At 41.1% G+C, this 23,574-nt stretch overlaps 2 protein-coding genes and 1 non-coding gene across 3 annotated transcripts; 1 reads left to right on the top strand and 2 right to left on the bottom strand.

Moving 5' to 3' along the window:
• Positions 1 to 13,077: 13,077 nt before the first annotated feature.
• Positions 13,078 to 16,038, bottom strand: pomp (proteasome maturation protein). The gene is made up of 6 exons (XM_056433979.1): positions 15,970 to 16,038; positions 15,568 to 15,665; positions 14,950 to 15,010; positions 13,630 to 13,731; positions 13,422 to 13,515; positions 13,078 to 13,339 (listed from the first exon to the last, which is right to left on the bottom strand). Exons 1-6 carry the CDS (start codon positions 15,970 to 15,972, stop codon positions 13,272 to 13,274), a joined length of 426 nt encoding a protein of 141 aa, XP_056289954.1. The 5' UTR covers positions 15,973 to 16,038; the 3' UTR covers positions 13,078 to 13,271.
• A 214-nt stretch (positions 16,039 to 16,252) lies between these two features.
• Positions 16,253 to 16,324, top strand: trnac-gca (transfer RNA cysteine (anticodon GCA)). The gene has a single exon. It is a non-coding gene; the product is annotated as a tRNA-Cys (tRNA).
• A 1,113-nt stretch (positions 16,325 to 17,437) lies between these two features.
• c16h11orf65 (chromosome 16 C11orf65 homolog) lies at positions 17,438 to 23,112 on the bottom strand. The gene is made up of 7 exons (XM_056434715.1): positions 23,079 to 23,112; positions 20,621 to 20,748; positions 20,501 to 20,554; positions 20,217 to 20,396; positions 19,920 to 20,050; positions 18,931 to 19,107; positions 17,438 to 18,311 (listed from the first exon to the last, which is right to left on the bottom strand). Exons 1-7 carry the CDS (start codon positions 23,110 to 23,112, stop codon positions 18,239 to 18,241), a joined length of 777 nt encoding a protein of 258 aa, XP_056290690.1. The 3' UTR covers positions 17,438 to 18,238.
• Between the last annotated feature and the right edge of the window lie 462 nt (positions 23,113 to 23,574).

Genomic DNA, 23,574 nt, shown 5'->3' with positions numbered 1-23,574 from the left:
CGAGCCTTCCAACAAAATAAACAATAAATACATGCACAAAATTGTCATAATAAATGTCGGCATTCCAGGGGATTTTTTTATCACCAATTTGGATATGCATTAATGTGCAACTTTTAGTTATTTCCGATTTCAAAACATATGCCATCATTGCAGGAAGCGTGCAAAAGCCCAGTGACTCATCTTGTCAGTGATAATCATTGTGAAAAGTGACACAATTTGTGTAAAAGCAGTGTGTTAAATTAGGGTCTCAAGGGTCATATAATTACTTAAGATTAATCATTTCGAGGTGAAGTATTCCTCTAAAGCTTTATCGGTGTTAACAGGTGTGCAAAAAAACCAAATCATGGTGAAGTGAGCTTCTTTCTTAATACTTGAGTTACAAGTCTTCTACCTGCCCATTGCAAGGTGACCTCCACGGCTCTATGTCACCGGACCTTGAGGCCTCTGAATACATTAATCTGTTCATAAAAACCAAGGCGCTCATCTTCTATCTCATATAACCTTATTACAAAATAAAATGCTTGATTGTGTTTCTCACTGCAAGGCAACACGTTTATAACACAAGTAGGTCGACAATTACTACACACATCTTAACAGGAAGCTCAGGACGAGGATTGTTTTCAAAATAAAATCCTCCAACTCTCCCTGTATATGAATAGGAAACTAGGGATAGCTAGATTTTCTAATTAAGAGTACTCAAAGTCCAACTCTTCTCACAACATCTACCTTTGCGGATGTTATATCATTATTCCAACAACAACAACAAAAAGAAACCGTAACTCCTTCTCAGTACATTCATCGGGCTCTAAAACCGACACTTTAACTTCTTTCATTGCTTAATATATACTGTGCATCCTTTATCGCTTTCCCAACAATTCACCCAACTCATATCCACCAATTCATAATTTATTCAACTCTTCAAATATTTCACATCTTTCATACATTATTTGTATTATTCAACTTTTAAGCCAGCATAGCCTCATTTTATCAACAACCCATAAAATAGTGCACACGTTTCATACATCTTTGATTTTAGTCATCTTTTCAGGGACATCCATCATAAATAAAATAAATCTATTCCTACTTTTGCAACTCTTCTCACACATTTAGACAAATAATGCAGTGGAGCGTCTTCTATTCAGCATTCATTCACACTGCAATGTATACAACAATTGGCTTCTCTAGCTCCTATAATAATTATTAATACCTCTGATAATAACGATTATTATTACATCCGTACTGCAGCTGTTCCTACTTCTACCACCGCTTCTGCTCCTGTGGCCAATGATGAAAATACTTTGTCTTCTGCAACCACAGTTTCCATTTGAATTGTAAATTATATCATGAATTAATTAAATCAGGATTATAAGATACAGCTGTAACCATGGTTTTGAATGTACTAATACAATAGCCCTCTGGTGTAAGGTGGTCTGACTGTGCTGAGGGCTATTGATTTCTGAGTAAAACTTATGCTCAAGGAATTTCAATAATCCAATCAGCAAATTTTACTTTTTGCCTTTGCAGAGACAGGAACAAGTTGTCATTTCCCGCACGCTGGCGTGTGCTTTTCCCCTTTTCATTCAGACTCTCTCTTCTCTAGCTCAGCCAGATTAGATGTTCTCATCCACTGAATTAAAATGTTGTTATTGACGTCTTTGATTGTGTTAATTCTACATTTGCATAAAAGGTCAGAGCCACAGCAGACGTGAATCACTAAAATATACAGTAGGGGGTCTATTTTCCCGCATGCTTGAGTCTATTTTCACATGTCACGTCATCAGGAATGACAGATTGTTCCCTTTAATAGATGTTCAGTGTATCCGAAGTGGCAGGTTGTTAGAGGTGTTGCACACTGGGATGAGTGACGGTCACGAACCAACAAGCTATGTCAAACCAGTATTATTAGTGGAACATTTACATGTCTTGTCATACATATCAGTTTGTAGTCTGTCAAAAAAGATTAAAATAAGTGATCCAGCTGAGCTCCTTTATGGTGTGGGTCGGTGTGAAATTGGTTAGGACGGTCTCCAAGGCCTGAAGAGATGGTGAGTTATTTTGGGGGACTTTAGAGAGAGAATGTGATAAGAATAACAGCTCACCACCCACGGCTAGCCAAAGGGAGACAAACACAGAAGCCACACCTGTGAGGAGGAAAGACGGATCTGAATCAGAACCTTTTTATTGCCGTGTATATTTTCACATACAAGGAATGTGTCACGGCGGATGATGCGACAATAGACAATGACATTAACAACAATCAACAAACAACACAGTGTGGTAATTACAAATATAATATAAGTATAATGTAAAGTGCACAGACAGGGAGGTTTCAGAAATGTAACAAGTGTAAATCAGTTTAAAGTGACTTAGTGTATTTAAGGTGAAGAGTTACGTGTAAGTTAGAGATGCATGGAGCACCGCAAGTATGCAGAGAGCATCGATTCAAACAACGCAGGAGTGAAACCATTAAACCATACGAGAAACACCATCATCAATTCACAGGAAGTTCATTAATTTCCATCAGAGCCGAGGGACTGGGAGAAGGGGGGGGGGGGGGCAATCGATGTCAACAAGCCAGTCTATAGACAAGAAGCTAGCCTCAAATGAACTTTTCGAGGCAACTGCCTGTCAGGTTTTCAACAATAAGTCGGCATGGATACCTCATGAGGTTTTGGTACGCATGTCTTCCTGTTTCAGAGTGTGTAAGTAGGACCCACATCATCAGGTTCAGAGAGCAGGACGAGCGACGCCCAACGCAGGGACAGAAGAATCGCTTCAACTTGGACGTCAGAACTGTGGCGGCCCAGGCACCGGTTAAACTTTTAACTGCAACGATCTTTTTCCCTTTCGTTTCAGTGTTGAGAGCAGGACGAATGACTCTCCTTGCAGAGATTGGACGCCGTCTGCATTTTATCCCTTTCGTTTCAGGTTCTGAGAGAGCATGCATGGACGAGAGACGCCCAACGCAGGGACAGAAGATCACTCAACACTCAAGTAGATCAAGCAAAAAAAATGTTGTCAAATATATCAAGTTACTACATGTTATAATATACCTTTGTTAGAAAAATTATGTTTTTAGTGACAGGAAAATTCATTAAATTATCAAATTGAACGTGCACATTCAGTTTGATAATTGGTGGACGTCACAAAAGCTGACGCTACATATGGAGTGAGTACCAAACACCATCTCCCGGTACTCACCTGAGTAACTCACTGAAAAAGTTATGTGCACCCCTGTGTAGAGATGTATATATCCGTCTTTTGTCATAAATCTTTATGTTCTCACAAAAATATACAGAGAATATCGGTAATATGTGATTAATCATGATTAATCCACAGAAATCTGTGATTAATTTGATTACAATTTGTAATCGTTTCACAGCCCTAGTTTTTTAACATGGTGGTATCCTAATGCCCACATTGTTTCTAATCTTATGTATACAGTAGTGAATTACACGAGCCATAAAGCAATATTCAGACTGGATGTTAAGTTTGTCTGTGCATTTTTCATGTGGATTTGACCATTGCGTGGTTTTGACCTGTGCGTTAAAAGAGGAATTTTAACCAGTTGTAGCGCTATGGAGCAAAACGTTTTATGCGTGGGTCAACATCATGTTTTCTTTTATCTTTGGCGAGTAAAACTGAATGTAAACATAACCTTGCTTGAAGGAAAACTCCCCAAGGAACCCGTAATATGTATAAAAAATCCATTAAACCAACTGTACAGATGTTAGCTGTCGCTGGCTGGCTATAGAGTTCATAGTTAAAGTGTTGTGTAAAATATATATTTTATGTTATAAAGTCATTTTATACAGCCGTGTTGTTATATTCACACATCAAATGCAAACCAAGGAAACTGAGTAAAGTGTTGTTCATTTCAGCACTTTCTCTCTCGGCATGCAAAAGGAGCTGACGCTAATACCGTGCGTTAATAAGTCTATAATCTGTGACTGGCCCAGACACTCAGCGCTGAGCTCAGCTGCCAACCCCCTCCTGACACGCCGGCTCAAGACCCACCACCGTCCACAGTTTTCGGACAACTTAAGACAAACGTTGGCTGTGCTGAAGCATCCATATCCTATTGTTTTTCCAGGAAAGGCAAGGAAAATTTATTTACATTGCACAATTCATATACAACACAGCTTCAACATAGTTTACATTTAAACTTGATGAAAAAGGAAATAAGAGTGCTAAAAGTAGCTTGGGCTGAGCGACCATGTCCAAGAGGGACAATAGCCCTCACTGCGATGTGACGTAAACAACATTATTCTGCAGCCATGCCTCCAGGTGAGTGCAGTTCACGCAGCAACACAAATCCACTGATTACATTTACATTACAAATATTCATCGAAAGATATTCACAAGAATCATGTCGTGTCCCTGTGATTTGGATTTGCATATTTTGCCAAACTGACGACGAACATTTGAGATTTGTTCCCTCGGGGCGATTGTGATCTAATGTATCAAGAGCTGAGCAAAGTGAATTAGATACTGTTACCAATACAAATGAGCAACAGTATGTGAGCAGGAATCATTTAAATTAAAGGTGACTCATGTTATTCGTACACTGCAATCTTCTGGTAATCACACGCTGATGAATCATCACTTGCAGTTCATACTAATTTGTATGTAGAGTGGGTTTATACTATTATTAACCACGGGGAACAAATACTGGAAGAAAAGACGAGTCAAATCAATCCGCTGGCCAGAGGGAATATTTAATACTGTCACTATTATGTACAAGTGGCAGTGAGGAAGTGTTGTTCATGATGGTGGACAAGTCAGGTGAGGCCAAAGGATGGAAGTGAGTGTAGAAAAAAACCTGCAGTGAAAGTGTCGTTGGAGAAAAACCTCTTCTAATGTGTGAGAATAATTATTATTATATAGCAGACATCAAGAGCTGTGCTTTGTTGTCTGTTATATTACATTTATCAAACGAGGACAATAACAGTTTTCAATATAATGTATTTATTAATACACAATCTACTGTCAATAATTAATGGCTGAAACATCCATAGTTCTCAGCGTGAAATCATATTGTCTTAATATCCACTTCAGCAACAGGTTCAATTAGCAACAAGCAGTGAATCTCTGGAAACAAGATGTTAGTTGGTGTGGTACTTTTGTAGTTCGACTATGCTGAGGAAATGTTACTTTCTGTATTCTTGTTGTTCTTAGTTTGTACTCTTGGTTGAATGCACTTATTGTAAGTTGCTTTGGATAAAAGCGTCTGCTAAATGACATGTAATGTAATGTAATGTTAGTTTAAAAGTTATTTTCTAGAACATCAATTTGGGTTTGTGGGATTTTAAATATTTTAACCTCGACAGGAACTATATTTCCCTCCATGCTCCTCCCTAACACATGAGATGGAGTGAGGAAAAATACTTTTTTTACATTGTTATATTATAACACATATTATATTAACTTAGTTGGTGTAGGCAAAACGACTTCCTCTTCTTTCAGCACACATGAAGAATGTGTTATACAGTGTATGCCTGGTTTTACATAATGACAAAATAACTCTCATGTTTGAGCTCAAACCTGCTAGATCTACAAAGAGACCGGACCTGTGCCTTTAAATCCCAGCTGGAAACTTGAACTAGCACTTTATTTTAATCTACATTCCACATTTTTACACAGTGGAGGCAATTATGTAAGATGTAAGCACCTGATTACCCATAAATCAGTTCAGGAAAGTAGAGGGGTAAGAGAGCCATTTAATTGTTTATATTGCTATCAGGCTTCTTATATGGCGAGTTTATTTTCAGAAGTGTGTGAGAAGCTGAGCTGTTAAAGAACTAGAAAGGTTTTGGGACTGTGACAAAAGTTCTTCCCTGCAAACGGACTTCATGGGGACTGCATTCCTCTCTGTCCTTCAGACTGTCACAGGGACAGAAGGGGAACATCTCCTGCTGCGATCACAAAAGTCTCACAGGAATCAAGCTCAATGTAAGGTGACCCTGTGGGAAACAATATGCACTGCGCCTGATAAACCTTTATGGAACAATCTGCGTATGTTATTGGAAGCCATTTAACAAAAGAACAGTAAAATAAATTAAGCAGCAGAGGCTTTAACACCCTTAACATCCTACTTGTGTCAACAATCAAACTCCTCCTCAGAGTAATGACCGAATCAAATCTACATATACCGACTCGTCATATTTTTTATGGCACCAATTTGCCAAATTGGGGGTGTTTGTGGGGGCGCAGTTGTGAGACTTTGAAAACCTCTGATTTATCTTGCATAATGGATAAGATGAAGTTTGTTTGTTGTATAATGTGCTGTTACAATGTTTTAGAATACATACATGTTAAGAAACCCCAAAATGGGAAGTTCAAAGACTTTATCTGACTTTGAAAATCCATGCGGATCAGAATAAAGTAGAAAACATTTTAAAAAATGTAACATTAGAAACGACAAAGGCTCCCGAGTGAACCATCAACCTTTCTCAGAATTGAACGTCTTTCTCGACTCGTGAGCCGCATTTGAGTGAGGAGGGTAGTAAAGAGAACCTTGTTCAAGAAAGTAGTTTTCCAATCTCAGAGGAATTCTCCTTGTGTCCTCGAGAGGCCTCATGAGGGTAACGTGAAGACTTTTTCTTCCTTCTCCGCTGCATGCGATTCGTCTTTCTCTCTCTCGCCGTCTCCCACCTTCTCTCCACGCTCTGATTGGTTGTATTGCCGGTGGTTCAGTCGTGGAGGATGCCGGCGTGGCTCTCGATGTTGCGCTTGATGAAGATGGACGAGAACATAACATTAGGCAAAGCAGTTCTCTTTTCTTTCCCATTAAAAGGACAACATTCGCTGAACACCGTCCAGTTGTTGTCGTCAGGCGGCATGCTTTTACAACAGCACAGCGGTCGCATGCACTACTGCTGCAACAAATACATTTATGTGTATGTATTTTATTAAAAAGGGACACTTTTGCATGGAACACATTCACGTGTTTTTCTCGTGTCAGCAGGTGTGCTGCAGGTATGACGTCGTTTTGGAGGCTGACCCTGGAAGTTAGCGCCGCACTGGTTCCATCGGCAAAGAGCCAATTGGGGTTTTCCACTGAATTGTCAAAACAATGTATACAATACTTACACAATTTGTTCAGTAAGATAATCCTCACACAAACACATGATATTTGACGCATACTCTTGTCTCATTTTCCCACTTGTTTGCAACCTCCTTTTTTAAGACGACTAATTCCCAATGACTGACAACATTTATATCGTTAAATTAAACGGTAAAATCTCTTAAGCTTGTTTGCGTTAACCACAGCCTTTATTTCCAGCATCTAAAAATGAAAGCGAGCACTAAGGTAAATATTTTGCATTTCTCCTGTATATAACATGACAGAATTTGTCACACTTAAGAAATATTAATATTGTATCTGTAAAGTTGTGAGATGCAGATCTTGTGTTCAAGTCTTGTTTGAGAGGCTCATACACATTAGTATTCCACATGTTATCCTTAGCTCATCGTAATTAAATCAAATCTTGTTTTTTCTTTGTCTAGTACTAATAATAAATCAACTTCTATTTAGATTCTTTAAAATATGCCATTTAAAAGGTTGTCCTCTCCCAAGAACATGAACTACACGAGTTAAAACCGGAGGCAGCTAATGCTCTTAGCTAACTAAGCTAGCTCCATCTAGCGGACGTGCGTTTTGTATCGTGCTCGTTTGAGTCAGCTGCTGCCTCATTTAGTTATGTCAATTAACTGAAATACCAAAATGTTAACTCATACAAAAGGATAGTTGTCCCTTACAAGGTGTGGGATGCAGGTTCAAATTATGTTACAGCAGGGCTCTCAAGTCTCACGCATTGAGCGTGACACACGCATTTCGGTCCCGCCACACATCGTATTTCTCACGCTGAAAAAAACTCTCGGCTATTTAATGTTTTAATGTGCCGCAGCGCGAATCAAGCGCTCCCCTGGAGTTCTGCTGTGAGGAGCCACTTATCAGCCAATCAAAAAAAAGAAATGGGCTACACAATAGCCAATCAGAAAAAACCCTGTATCTGGGTAAGATTTAATCCAGCAACCAATGAAAATAAAGCATCCTGGAATTGCGCGCGACTGACGAAAATATCCGAAAATTTCGTTCTGCGGAAAAGAAGACAGGAAGTTGTCTATGTTGATTGCACACTTGCAATGCCTTGAAACTTTCTCATTACCAAGCATTTGCACAGTGCCCTATGTTTTTCTGCTTATCAACACTTCAATTTTCAAAATAGTCAAATTCAGGCAGTTTTTAGTTCATCAAATTGCCCAAAAGAGTTTTCCCTGTCGGTGGGCGATGCTGAGTCACAGGTCGTCAATAACAAGGCTGAGAGAACGTGGAGAATAGCATCCACCACCCACCGAGGCTCCACAGGAACACTGCTATTCTCGTGCAACAATCAACAGCTATTTAAAGACTGTGGCATTCAGAGTGTGGGTTCAAGTCCTTGTGTACCCAGACGGTTGAACTACACAGGACAGAAGTTACATGTCATGATGAATAGATAATAGAAACGGAAATATTGGCCACAAATGTAAATTAAAATGCTTGTTGTTTTTTTGTGCCTACATTTGTTGTAATACGGACGGGTATGCTGTGAAGAAGCAAAAGAGTGCATCTGCATTTTGTTGGCAAATCATGAGCATTAATTGAGACTAATCTCATTCCCAGCAAGTTCAAGTGCATCTGTGGCCATGGCAACCTACTCCCAAATGGTGAGTGGTGGTGAGGCCTGCTGTCTCTCCACTTCCTCCTCCAGCAGTCATTGTGATTTGTGGAGCAATTACCGCACAGCTAGAGGAGAAGGAGCACTTCAGCGAGACAGGTCGGTGTCCCGCCTAATGCGTGACATCCTCGCAGTGTCTGCTAACACACGCACTCACTCATGATGGCGAGGTCCCGAGTCTGGAGTGGAAATCAAACCACACGCTGTGCGTCAGCTGAAGCCGGAAGGAGGCCGAAGAGTTTGCTTTGGGTAAGGTGGTGTAGTTTCAAGAGGTGTCGACAAAAAGGACAAGAAGACATATGTGATGGAAGTCAAGCTGAGAGAGGCCTGGTTCACCAACTGGCATTTAAAAATAGCGCCGTAGCTCAGAGAACAGTGCCCCGGAACTATAGCGAAACCAGAGCGGCAGTGTGTGGGAAACCGCTCTCAGCAAAAGACATCCTCCCAACACCGAAACAAGGTTTCAATTGGAACCACTCATGAATGTAACGTCATCGGAGCTATGTCTCAACAACCCTTTTTTTTTTCATGATCTATCACAGCAGGGGTGTTATGCAATGGGATGAGGTGGACCAGTGCTGCTCATTAAAGGGATCGGTGTCCGGACTGAGACCGACAAGTTAGTGGGTGGATACCTAAAAGATTTGAGGTTCTACCACAGTCCAAGTCCGATATCATTTACACTATTGATGTTGTGGTTTCGGTCTAATTTCTATTTTTCTTCGTTCTAAAAAAAAAACCTTACTCTCTGCTCCTAATGAATGTTTTTTTACTCCCGGGTGAAGCTGTAAAGCGGTTTGTCACGCTACGCAACCTTTTGGTTTCACCCGGAACAAGAACACCACATCAAATGTCGAAATCACAACCCCTCGCTCTTCAATACTCCCACATCAGTATGTCAACATGCTCACCAAAACAATGCTAACAAGCTGATGTCACACAGTTTATTTTAGTAGCACGCTCAGTTAAAAAATAATTCTATCCAGACTTGTAATGCCTTCTTCTTCTTCTTCTTCTTCTTCATCTTCATCTTCCTCTTGATGTTTAACAGCTCCTCTGTCTCCTTGATCATTTCATTCCCTTCACCTGCCCTCAGCCACTCCTCTGTCTCCTTGATTGTTCATTCCCTTCACCTGCCCTCAGCCACTCCTCTGTCTCCTTGATTGTTCATTCCCTTCACCTGCCCTCAGCCACTCCTCTGTCTCCTTGATTGTTCATTCTCCTCTGTCTCCTTGATTGGTTAATTCCCTTCACCTGCCCTCAGCCACTCCTCTGTCTCCTTGATCATTTAATTCCCTTCACCTGCCCTCAGCCACTCATCTGTCTCCTTGATTGGTTAATTCTCTTCACCTGCCCTCGGCCACTCCTCTGTCTCCCTGATTGTATCATGCCGAACACCTGTGTTCCCCCCTATATATTGTGCCAGTCTTTCCTGTGTCTCCTGTCGGTTTGTTGTCTGTACTTACTAATGTCTCTAGTAGTGTCTTTGTGAGTGTCACTTCTTGTCAGTTTTCCCAGTGTTCCTTCGTTCAACCTTTTCCCTTGAGTAAAGAGTTTTTGTTTCTATTTAAACCTGGAGTCCAGCCTTTACTCTGCACCTAAGCCTCACCCCGTGACAACCTGCGATGGACTACAGCTGAGGCAAAGAGGGCATTATTTTTGCAGATATTCAATCAACATGTTGACCTGATGATTAAAGTTAAGGTATCCACACAATTAGTACAATTCTCCCTGAATAGGAAAGTAGGACATTTGCAAGGAACATGGGAGGTTTTACAGTAAACCATCAAGACGCTGTTGAGATACTTTGCAAAAAAACAACCTTAGATGAATACGAGGTGAAGCGACCGGCCTGACGACATGGCGTGGCCAGTGCCAAAGAAACTTTTTTGCATCAAGCTCAATTTGAAGGTTCAACATTAACAGTTTCAGTGTTACATCCCAGCAGTGAATAATTACAGGGTCCCTTGGGCACTCTCCAAGGGGAGCTGTGATTGTTCTCTGCTGACGGCACTGCCCACTACTAGAGCACTCTGCACTATACTTTTGTTTATGACATAAGGATTTGATGTATTAATTCTTCCACTCGCAGTCGGGAACAGATGTGCTGGGAGGTGGGGTTTAGGTTTGCGCTCACTCATACAGATTTCACCATCTCAGCAAATACAGGGTGTTATTGAAAGATTTTCTAATGAATAAATATAGGTTATATTCAGGATTTACATATTATCTACAGTATTGAATATAAAATGGCTCACTGAAGGTCCTTAGGCCTACTGTGTCTATATGTCCTATTTACATACATATGTATGTGTAGAAAAATAAATGGGTTGTGAAGATCTTTGCATAAACAGCTGTCGGGATCACAATTAATCAAATAGATGCCCCTTATTATAACGTCTTCACACGCTTGGTAAGAAGCAATAACATGAGGAATCACCTCGATTGACTTCTCACTTTTCAAACCTCGCCCACGAGCTCGCAACTATTTCTCATTAATCAAGAAGTGTGAAAACTGTCGTCATTAACATAAAGCACTGTCAGTTTATACAACATATCCTGATGTTAATGACTTCTCAGCTTCAGGACTTCTATTTTTTTAAATATTGGTATATCAGGTATGCTTCGTTTATTTTTTGCATGCTGTGTATTTTTCAGGCAATGCATTGCAGTCACATGCCGTGTAATCGGGATTTGTCCGTGACGGTACATGCTGGTGGACAAGTCACCGGGGATTGGACATGCAAACAGATCTAGTGCATTACAGTGTGTATCATGGCTACTAGCTGCCCTGAGCCCACCAACGGGGAGTGTTATTTGTCGTCAAAAGACAGCATCGTGAGCCTTTAACAGCCTCGGGCTAAAAAGCTTTCCAGCCATGTATGAAGAGTGACACCAGGCTGTCAGCTGAGGCCCTTCGGCACAAAGACAAGATGCCCATGGCTGAGCCTTTACCAACACATCTGTTTAACGAGTGTTCTGGATCAGAAAGTGGGTTAGCAGCCAACCGGAGGCCAATGTGAGCAGCTCACTGTGGATTAATCCTGCCATCTTGTGGTGGAAGAGTCAACTGGAATTGAGAACAATGATAACCATTTATACATTTTTTTGTTGGTCTGAATAATGTAAGAGGGTTTTTTTTATTTTTACTTGAACTACACAGTACCACGTGGGCTTGATATCCTATTAGATATGCAAACCCACTGTACAATGTGTGCATATACTGTAACTGTTTTGTTATTTTATCATGTTGTAATTGATTAACTTTATCTTCATTTGGTATGTGTAATGTTTAAATGTTTTATATGTGGTCCTAAATTAAATGTAGGGGCACTTAATTAACTCTGAAAAATAATAATAAACCAGTATAGATAGCCACACATCGAGATTTTCTTTCAAATGTTTAACTTGTAGTCTAAAGTCACAACCGACGCTCAGGTGACAAAGACAAGCATGTTTATACCAAATCTCATGACTGATTGACCAACACGGACATTACCATCCCAAACTAACGATTATTTTTATTATGGATTCATCCTCTAATTACTTTCTACATTAATCGATTGATTTGTCTTGGTAATAATAGTGGGAAATGACATCTCAATTGTTAAAGAGCCACCTTCATTACTATTACAATAATATTATTCATAAAGACATGATCAAAATTAGCGAGTCGACCCCAGATAGGGAGATGGTAACTTTTAGTCATCCCATCAAATAGAGGCAGTTATTTCAAAATGCGTCCCATAGATGGTCGGCCACAGATCAAGCACAGTATGGACTTGTGTAGAGGTTGATTCTAAAAAAAGAAAAAGCATCAGGCTGGGATGAGACCCCGGGGAAGACCCAGGACACGCTGGAGGGATCTCCCATCTGGCCTGGGAACGCCTCGGGATCCCCCAGAATGAGCTGGAAAGTGTTGCGCGTGAGAGGGAAGTCTGGGTCAGCCGCCTCCGCGACCCGACCCCGGATTTGGGGAAGAGGATGGATGGGTGGAAAAAGCATCGGGCACAGGAAACCCTCTCACTGTAGCTTTCAAGCAGCTCCTCTCACCAGCAGTGAAAACTCCACAGGGGGTTACCTTCACTCAAAGATTCAATGAGTGGAATTTATCAGCAAAGAGTCAGTAAAGTGGAACGAATTACTACAACGACACTGCAGATTGCAATGTCGCTGCATCCAGCAACGGAAATCTATTAAAAACGTCAGATTCATCCCCCCAGACTCAAACCTGTGAAGAACAGTTGTATGAAGCTCTAACACGACATCGCCTCGGCCTGATCAACACTTGCGGCGATGCCACACATTTTCAGATCATTTCTGTAGTGCAATTAAAATAATCTGTCAAACAGACCAGCTTCTAGAGCAAGTTTATTAGAAACACCAACTGGATAGGAATCATACAAGAACAGCACCGAATGACTGTTTAACACTCCAGATCTACGTCACCCCCACCCCCCTTCTCCATCAAGCCCCCAGTTTTTCCAAAACAAATAATAAACCTAAATCTACATGTGTAGCTGTGTATTATTGCGTGTCCATCTTCTTTCACAACAGTCCCAGTTGGTACTCCACCATGATGTGTGGCTCGCCCATCATTTCACTCTGGAATGGATCTGCAGAGTAAGTTCAGGTGGTTAGATATTATATTCAGACATTTGTGCAAATGGCTGTGAGGGGGGTGGGGGGGGCTCTCACCATTGAGGATGTCCTCAAAGCCGATGGACTCGTCATTGCCTCGCAGCGTGTCTAGAGCCAGGTTCGAACTCGGCAAGAACGGCAGACGCTGGATCTGGAAGGAGGAGGGTGCAACACCGAGAGAAGAGTGACTTACAAACTGTCACCAGGGAGGGGAGCCAATGGAGGAACTGGGAGGTGGATTACTGGGCCATGGTGCGTGTGTTACCTGTCTCGCTGCCCTGTACTCCATCTGCAGTTTCAGCGGAGCATGAAGACCCTGGATGTTCCTGAGTGTTGATAAATTCATCTTGTCCTGGTTTGGCAGGAACTGCACAACAGAGACAGACAAACATATTGAGTACCCCAGCAACGACAACTAGCATGTTTACCATTAGACGCTCTATTGCTCTTACTGATGTGATTGTTACAAAGAAAACCAAAAAGCTGAAAACACAGCAAACTGCCTGTCTGCTCAGGCCTCAACATGACTGCACAGGCAATGCGGTTTTATTGTTAAGCCAAAAAGGAAGTACCCTCATTTATTTCCCTTAATATAAATGTAGTTTTTGTTGAAATGAATATCAATCCTACTAACAAGTCACAGTTTACATGTTATAATGTAAAGATGTATGTGCTCGACATTTTGACATGTCAAGAGTAGGAAAAAAGCATCACTTTAAAATACAATACATAATTGTGTTTTGTTGTTTATTTAGTCTACGTACCTTTTCAAATGACCGTGTTCGTAAAAGAATAAAGACATATTTCCTTGATCACATCCTGTTTGTGTATTTTTGAAAAAGAAGTTTAAGTTGACTAAAAGTAAAACCAACTATTTTAGTAGTTTGTCAAATAAACTTCTTCAGTCAATCAGGTCATCACCTCATATATTTCTCCCAGTTATTGTCACTGTAAACTTCCTCCTGACTAGGAGATGGAACAGAGTACATGTCGTGTCCGCCGTCACTTTTTTGGCAACGAATATAAAGCTATATTTTGGTTTAGTTTGAAAAAATGTTTTGTAAAAAGCAGGAGTAGGATTTGTTGGTGAACACAACATTCAAAGCTTGGCTCAACGACACCAGGAGGGCCCTCTGGCCGTGGTTAGAGTGCTCGCCAGCAGGTTGACCTTCATTGGCGGAACCCAGATGAACTCCTTTAAGAGAGGCACGTCCTCTCGGCTCTTCACGTCGCCATGTTTGCTTTCTGTTTTTCGAGCTGTGTCCAACATTTGAGTTTCTCCTTGAATGCGTTTGTTGAAAGTCACAGTAAGTGTTGATGTATGTCAGTGCCATCTTGTCACCGTCCAGTGTTAGGTGGGGAAAACAGTTCCCTGATGAACATAGAAAATAACCGCTCCTTAATTGTAGCAGTTATGATGAGTTCTCCCTGCACTTACACCAACTACAACAGTCAAAATGTCTTCTAACAGCAGACATTTAGAAAGGACCACGGTGTGCACACCCTCAGCGCTGAAAAGACGTCTCATCTAAATGAATCGTGGACAAACTCCTATTTTCCTCTTACAATTCTTCAGTTTACTCACATTTTTCTCAGACAGCTCCAGTGGGTGGCTTGGAAGAAGCTCATTCTTTATGCTGTTAAAGCTGTTCAGCAAAAGAAAAAGAAATAAATAGAAGTGTGAAAATGTGTGAAAGTAGTGAACACACAGTAGCTTCTCTAGACAGAGAAAGGTGTCGCAGAAAATAAAATCACTGAGTTAATATAGCCTGACAAAAACAAATTCTTGAACATTATAACTATGTAGACAAATATAAGTCATGACAAGTTATCAGGATGATAATCTACAGTTGAAAACGGTTCCATCTGGATGAGAAACTATAATTGTAATGCCGTTTCTAGATTCTCTACATTGATACTGACGCTAAATACTAAATGCAATGGATAACCAGGTACACCGGGCCCACACATTAGCTAGTTAGTTGCTTGTTTGTTATTAAAAGCAGGCGAATAAACACTGGACGGATAAACTGAACAGTTACTATCCAGACGAGTTCAATCATGGTGTATCCATTGACCATGTCATGATGCCACATGTGCAATCAAACCAGTGGCATTGCCGTCCATGTGTCGGGCAGGGGAGGGTCTGAGTTGTGCAGCATTGGTTTACAGCAGAGGAACTGTGTGGACGATGGAGTCTCACCCGCTGCGCAGAGAGTCCTGGACTCCATACGCTCCCTGCGGGCAGAAGCCGGCCACAGGGACACTGTCTTTCAGCTCAGAGCGAAGTCCTCGAGTGTTCTGGGACGAACAGAAAAGACACATTATCTGTGAACAGCTGCTAACATGTAGGTTATTGTACCTCAGTTACAAATGTAAAGAGCTGGCATTTTCTTCAGCCGGTCTGAGGAGCCTCATAGCTCCGCGCTAACTAGCATTAGCTTGAGTGACTAATCAAATTCACAACGAAGTAAGAAGATTTCAGAGGATCCAGTGACTCAGAGCTGTCGGAAATAATGTGTATTTACGATAAAAACAAGGTCATCGTGGTAATCGAAATGCTAAGATAGCATTTATATTACATGAGATGAGACTGCAAACATACCATTATAATTCCGTCTGGTCCTCTTTTCTTTTCGAAACACTTGAATATCCGGTTGGGTCGCGTTTTCAATACGTGACATCCGGTCGATGCCGGTGTTGTTTACAGTTTTCTATTTAAAAGCTCGTTTTATTATGTATCTGTGCACTCTATACATAGGCGATTGTTTTTTATGTATTTATATACAGTGCACTATATCACCAAATACAAGTAAACATATATCATACATCCATGAAAGGTGGCTATAATAGTTAATAATGTTTTTATATCACAAAACGCACATCAAGGGGGTATAGCTCAGTGGTAGAGCATTTGACTGCAGATCAAGAGGTCCCCGGTTCAAATCCGGGTGCCCCCTCTTTTCCAGTTATCGAATCATAGATGTTTTGTAATTAAGGATTTGATGAACTACTCGCTTTGCAAAACTTTACATACATTTTTTAATTAGAGCGAGTTTGTGATTCTTTCATATATTTGACTGCAGGCATTCAACATATTTCACACACACAATTGAGGTGAAGCTGGTAATAATTGCTCTAACTTTCTTATTTAAAACAATTACTCACTTCCACTTTTCTATATGGTAATACATTTAATATATATAATGAGGAAAGTATTTCAAGTTTGTTGGAAATGCTGCTCGAATCTTTGGCACAATATAGAATCTGTACAGACACAAGCCTTTTGAAGATACCATACTTTATTTAAAATAAAACGATTCATGAAAGGTGTGCACAAGTGAAATGTATCCATCAGATCAATGTATTTGGATGTTTTCATGTTTATTCACTCTAACATTCAAAGCACGGTGGCACGACAGTCAATCATAAATGATTGCATCTATTAAATGTTTTAGGTAAGCTTGTCTCCTATTTCTTCCGATGCAGTTATTGTTTCACAGTAGATTCTGTGTGTTTGTACGAGAAATTTTGTCGGCACATGTGTTTTTGTCCTCACAGGAAGCCGCAGTGACAGAACCACGACACACAAGATCTGATCTTCAGTATGTTCAGCATTTAAGGATGCAAGCCTTTTTGGGGATACATTTTACACACATTTTATGATAGTATAAAACGTCCAGCACACATTGATGCCTTTACTCAAATGTATATTTTTAGCAAAAATCATTCAAATGACACTCTTGTGATGAATCCATCTATTCTGTGGTGCCAGATGTCTCAATTGTAATCAGTTTGATCTTGTTAGATGTCACAGAGATTCAATAATAGATTTGTGCATTCTAGGTCACAGGAGTTCATCTCACATGCTCTCACTCTAATGACTCATAACAAAAAAAAACATTTGAAAAAAGTCCAACAAACTAATGCAATAACACGTATCACCATACGATATTACCATTGCTCATACTTTATTATTTATAAATTGATTACTGCATTTCCAATAACTTAATTGCACTTATATTAGGTTTTAGAAATGATGTGTTGTTCTGTGTCCCATCTTCTCTCCACAGTGTTCCTCCTGTTATAGAGATGAAGTGTGACTTCAGAAAGCTACAACAATGTGTTTAGTTGCACAATTAGCACATTAGCAACCGAATGGTTTTGACATAGATTATTTTATTATGTCTTCAACAGCCACAGAATCAAACTCCTGTGGATCCAACCTGGGTGGATATGAATGGACATCTGTAGAGACAGAGGAGGGAAAGAGCAGAATATAAGGGAGAGAAAGAATATCAGAATAAAAAGAGAGCAGACCAGTGCATGTCAAACCTAAACAAAACCATGGTCTTAAATAGGTTGTGTATAACAGCGGGTGAGATACGTGGATGGAAATGCAGGCTCTTTAGTCCCAAATGTAAACAGCAGATGGCATTAGAGTGTCTACTTTAAAGCCATAAGTAACAGGTCATTTCTGTTGTTTCTGTAAAGATGTGCTGCCATCACTGTAACAGTTTAGCTCCACACCTTCCTTTTTGTATTAGTTGTTTTCATCCTGTCACAAACTATCATGTCATTCCAGATCCTGCTTCCCATCTCGTCAGTCCAACTCCCTTCACCTGCCTCTGATCTCTCCCTCATTAGTCCCTCATTCCCTTCACCTGGTCCTCACGCCCTTCTCACCTGCAGCCCATCCCCTCATTAGTCCCTCACTATTTAGCTCCCTCACTTCCACTTGTCCTCTGCCAGATTGTCTTGTGTTTCTAAAACCAAGCCCTTGAGCGTTCCACTGTGGTGTGTAAATGATCTTTATCAGCATAATGTGTCTCCTGAGTCGTGCATTTGGGTCCACCCTAATCCCGTCGTGACAATCACTTCAAATGTTCACCATGGCTCGGCTCAGAGGAGTGACTGCAGGCCAGACACAGCCACTGCTGCATATACCTGCACGGGCAAAAAAGCAACATATATTTAAACTAGTATGGGCACTCGGTAGAGCGCATACCTTCGCATATCACAAGATTGGGCATTGAATTATGAACATTTTGGCATTAGTTGCATGCCAATTGGACAAAAATGTATCGTGCTATGGTTAAAAAAAGAGTTTGACCTTTCCATGACCTTGACCTTGACCCGATCAATCCCAAAATCTAATCAACTGGTCCCCGGATAATAAACAATCATCCCACCAAATTTCATGCGATTCGGTTCAATACTTTTTGAGTTCTGCGAAAGATTTTGACCTGTTCATGACCTTTGACCCGATCGATCCCAAAATCTAATCAACTGGTCCCCGGATAATAAACAATCATCCCACCAAATTAATGCGATTCGGTTCAATACATTTTGAGTTTTGCGAATAACACGCATACAAATAAATAAATAAATAAATACACGGCGATCAAAACATAACCTTCCGGCATTTTCAATGCGAAGGTAACAATGATCAAGATTCAATCATTTTTGACATTCTTTGAATTAAAACCCAGTCTGTTCAACAGGAGGAATCTGAATGTCACAAACGTTTGCTGTCTACTAGCTGACAGTGGGGAGTGGATCTTACTCCTCAAAGTTGAGAGTGTTGGTCCAGGCCATCATCTCCTCCAGCTCCAAGTCCAGTACCTCCTCTTGACCCTTCTCTTCAGTGCCGTCCACTGCTTCCTGTCCGGAATTCACCACCAGCGTCGTCGCCGCCATGTGTCGGTGCACCAGTTGAGTCTGCTGGCGGCCCTGTTTATACCTGCATGCAACAGAGAGAGAACACACACACTTCTCGGTATTATTATCAGGACTTGTCCTTCAACTCCCACGTGAAGCAAATCTCACGGACTGCATTTTTTCATCGATGCAAGATTTTTAAATTCAGGCACATCTTGTTTCAGAATGATGGTATATATAGGCGTATAGGCTGCTGGGGACGTTTTAGGATACACTGAGCACCTCTCTCCTCTTCTCTCTCTCTGTCTCTCCTTATGGATGAATTTTCATCTCTCCATTGCACATTACGAACTCTACTTCCTCCCCGGAGTCTTTGTGACTTCACTTCTCATAGGGTCCATTGGACCTGGTTGTGTCTGAAGCTGGTCCTGGGTCCTTGCCCCTGCTTCCTGCATCCAGCTTTTGGCCTAGACCTGGCCTCCTTCCCAATGGCCCTGCCTCCTTCTATGTTCCTCTTACCTCAAAGGCCGACCTCATTGGTCTCTTAGTCTGGCCTCTTTCCCGATACCTCCTGCCTCCGTGGCCCTGCCTCCTGCCATGGCCGTGATGATGCCCCCCCCCTTCCTCCTCTTTTTCTCCTTCTGTTTCATGCATTATGTACATCTGGATCGTGGTCCATGCCTACTAATTATTAAAACATATCTGTTATATTCATTGAATGTGTTGTAACTCTGTAATGCTGTTTATCTGTGCACAATTGAACGTATACTCAAGACTGCACGTAACCACAAACTGAGGCTAAAGCATTGACTGATATCCTAACCACCACTTGAGGCCGCTGCACAGTAAAAACCATTAGGACTTTAAAGGGACAGACGCGTATACAAAACTCACATCTTCTTCCGCCATTCAATTTTCCTCCCCTGCCGCCACTTGTCTACGTCTTGCTGCCGCTGCAACCTGGAGTAATGAAACTCCATTTTCTTGTTTGCACCGATCTCTTTGGACTCATTCATGGGAACCACCTATAAGAGAGTAGTAGAAGAAGAAGAAGAACATAATACTAACATCTGCTCAGTGCGTTAGACTCTTGCCACAAAGGGCAACATTACACCTTGTATTGCTGGTGCATATTTGTTTTTGCACAAATAAAAGGCAGAAGAGACCATTTTCTCTGACACCTTTTCCCACCTTGCTACAGAAGAGCCTCCAGCTGTTGTTCTCCGTGCGCTGGTACCATCCTGGTCGCTCCTGCCGGGACACAGGCTTCTTAAGGCTGGGCTGGGTGTAGTCCTTCGGGCTGCTGGCACACAGGTCTGTGATGGGTCTGTAGGTGAAGATCTTGTAATATATGTTGGGAGGAAAGGTAATCTGAAAGCAAAGGCATAAGTAAGATGTAAGCAGGTATACGTCAGCGTTGTAATAATCACAAAGCTGGTGAATGATTTACCACTATTTCCCTATTTAGCTCCTACCCCTCCGAGTCGAAATCTTATGAACACGCCAGCACCAGCGTCCAGCAACTCGGCCTGCCACAGGAACATTATTCATTTGGTTTGTTGTTTTCATTATAGAGGGAGCATCATTTCCATTACCTCTCTGGGATTGACAGCTTTTAAGATCGCTCGGGGGTCCTGCTGTTTGAAATGGCCGATAAGCTCTTTGAAATACTTGAAGACCTCTCTGTTCTGCAGTTTGGGAAGGAACACATTATGCCACGTGGCTTTAATTCATGCACGTGTGTACGCAGCAGCAGCACCCACCACATATCCTCTCCAGGTCTTCTGAATTATTCTGACTGCTATTTGCTGCAGTGTCTCCTGGAGCCTCCGTGGACCCTCTTCCCATGAGCTGGAGGCATATTGAGACATTAAACAGGAGTAAAGGACGAGGGGGTAAGAAGACTGAATAAATATTTATTGTGAGGAGTCCCGTTTTTATGACTACCATTGTTGAAATGTATTCAAGTACAATCTGGAGGTGTGTACTTGTACTTTTTTAAAGGTTTTTCATCTTTGGCTGCTTTATACTTCAACTCAACTACATTGAGGGAAATCATATTGCGTACGCTGCATTTATCAATAATTAGAGTTAGGCCTACGACTTATCTCACAGATTTAAACAATTTTATTAAAATTGGATCTACTGCTAGAGATGAATCTACCAAACAGAATATGAATCTGCTCCAACATCAACATGCTCATAGCATTCAAAATAGCAAAACAATGCAATACATTGTATATTTCTTTGAGGACCCTCCCGGCTTAAGAAATACTGTGATGCTATGAGTAGCCTACATTGAGATACTACTGTTCTAGTTTGTTCTTCTTCTGCTTTTAAAAGCAAAACGTTTTGTTTAGTATTACTAAACTCTGGTATTAGTATGTGCACTCATGTCGTGCAGTGTGCTACTTGTCGGACCAGGGCTGGACCACTTCCAGTCCATGAACCCAACATGCGGTCAGTGACATGCAGGTATCGACATGATATATTCATCAAAGTGTGTTGTGCTTTATAATTCATTGGTATGCCAGAGGTCCTTCGGTGATCACTTAAATAAACGAAGCTCGTAAAACCCCGTGAACCGAATAAAACACTGGCCACACAGCGCGTTGAATCAGCTGCTCGTGGAACCAGCTGCGTTCAACAGGACCGGGACTAAAGGGACTCAGTCACACAAGAAAACAACAGTATTACCTCATCGTCCCTCCGTCATTTAGCTAGTTAAGGTGTATCTTCTACTCGCCAACACAAATTGACAACGTATTTCATTAGGTTACCTAGCAACCGAGCATGTCTGTCTATTACAATAATAAACCATATATTATTATTATCATCATTATTATTATTATTATTATTATCATCATTATTATTATTACTACATCTTCTCACTTGTTCATGTATACACAGAGTTTAATTAACCAATTTTGCTACGGTATACTTCTTGTGGAAATGCCACACACGTCGTAACATCTAGCGCCCCGGTGTGAATGACTTCCGCATCCAGCGCCACGAGAGCAGCAGCAGCCAATTAGATCCAACAGAGCAGGCTAACTAATCTACATGGTGAACTAATCTTACATTGTTCAGCTGTAGTAAGACGGCATTGAAGGCCTAGGTAGAAAATGCACGGCCTGCCACTGATATAATCTAAATACATTGTTATATATTGGCTTATTCTTGAGTGTTGACATAGCGGTCAAGTTGATATAATACCTGATATTCCCTTCTGCATAAAACAAAACAACGCATTTGACACACCTTGAGATATTTATTTAAACAGAGAGTCTATTTGAGAATCGTCAATCGGCTCTTAACACCTGGACAAGTTGAATATGCTATTTAATTTAACAATAGTTACACCTGAGTGCTTGTCTTATACACGTGTGTAAGTGGCCACATTGCCTTTTCCACCCTGGTCCAAATCGTAATGTTTGATATGTGTGTCAACAGCATCTGCCTTAAATAAATGCTTGTCTTTCAAGGCGACCTCACTGTCTATTACCACCAACAATGTGTGCCCTTATTTTTAATCTATAATCATCTGACATCAGGTAATAATTTAAACATTACTTCGTAAACGCTTTAGGAACAAACCAGGCCCACAAACACAATTAGTTGCCGTTATTTATTTATGTTTGCATTATATATGAAAGAACAATTGATTAATCGGGGTCTGAGAGAAAAACAGACCTGATTGTGCCGATCGAGGTAAATAGTTGTACCCGTTGGCCGCTAGATGGAGCTCTTTCATCAGCAACGGTCTAGTTTTTATATGGCTTTCCACCACCACATCTTACACATTACTACCGAGTTTATGGATGCTTGCACCTAACGCACACGACATCACTGAGGATCTTTGAACATCTGGAATGTGTAGCCAGGCCCTCTGCCCCGATCCACTCTCTCAAAGTGCCATGCAGTGTCATCCCCAGGCAGTTCAACTGACTCCATGCGTAGCGAAACAACATGTACTGTGTTATCCACACCCTGAGGGAGTTCGAGAGTAAAGAAACACTCACAAGCATACATGTTGACATATTGCACACATACCTAACACCTGTACCCTGTACTTCTGGTGCTTCATGTTGTCAATGGATGAAATGTTATCAAGGCCACTCACTAACTTGTCACCGACTAAGCATGTGTGCCAAACTGAACCAGTTTCAGCTGAATTCAGTCACGTAAACAAACATGTATCAGCTGTGACAGTTTCAGACCAAACACTTAAATCAAAGAGAAGCTGAATCCACAGTGAGAAACTCTCTCTGGGTGTTTATGAGCTGCTGGATTTTCAAATATAGCAACAGTTATATGGCGCAAAGAAAGCTCAGGAGATCGTACTGTTTACTCTGCAAACAAATTGTGATTAAAATTGTGAACCAAAACTAGACAGAGGATGTACACTCTGCAAATATCCTGAGTTTCCTCACCAAAGCCTGCAGGCATGTCACAAAACTCAATCCATGTTTCTTCAACGCAGAGGTCCTCCTCTTCTTGCAGTCTGTTTGTTTTCTCCAAGGGCAACGCTGTCATCTGGACTCCTAAC

The sequence above is a fragment of the Pseudoliparis swirei genome, chromosome 16, assembly GCF_029220125.1.
Source record: "Pseudoliparis swirei isolate HS2019 ecotype Mariana Trench chromosome 16, NWPU_hadal_v1, whole genome shotgun sequence".
Taxonomy (NCBI): domain Eukaryota; kingdom Metazoa; phylum Chordata; class Actinopteri; order Perciformes; family Liparidae; genus Pseudoliparis; species Pseudoliparis swirei.
This window is presented reverse-complemented; position numbering and strand designations above follow the sequence as displayed.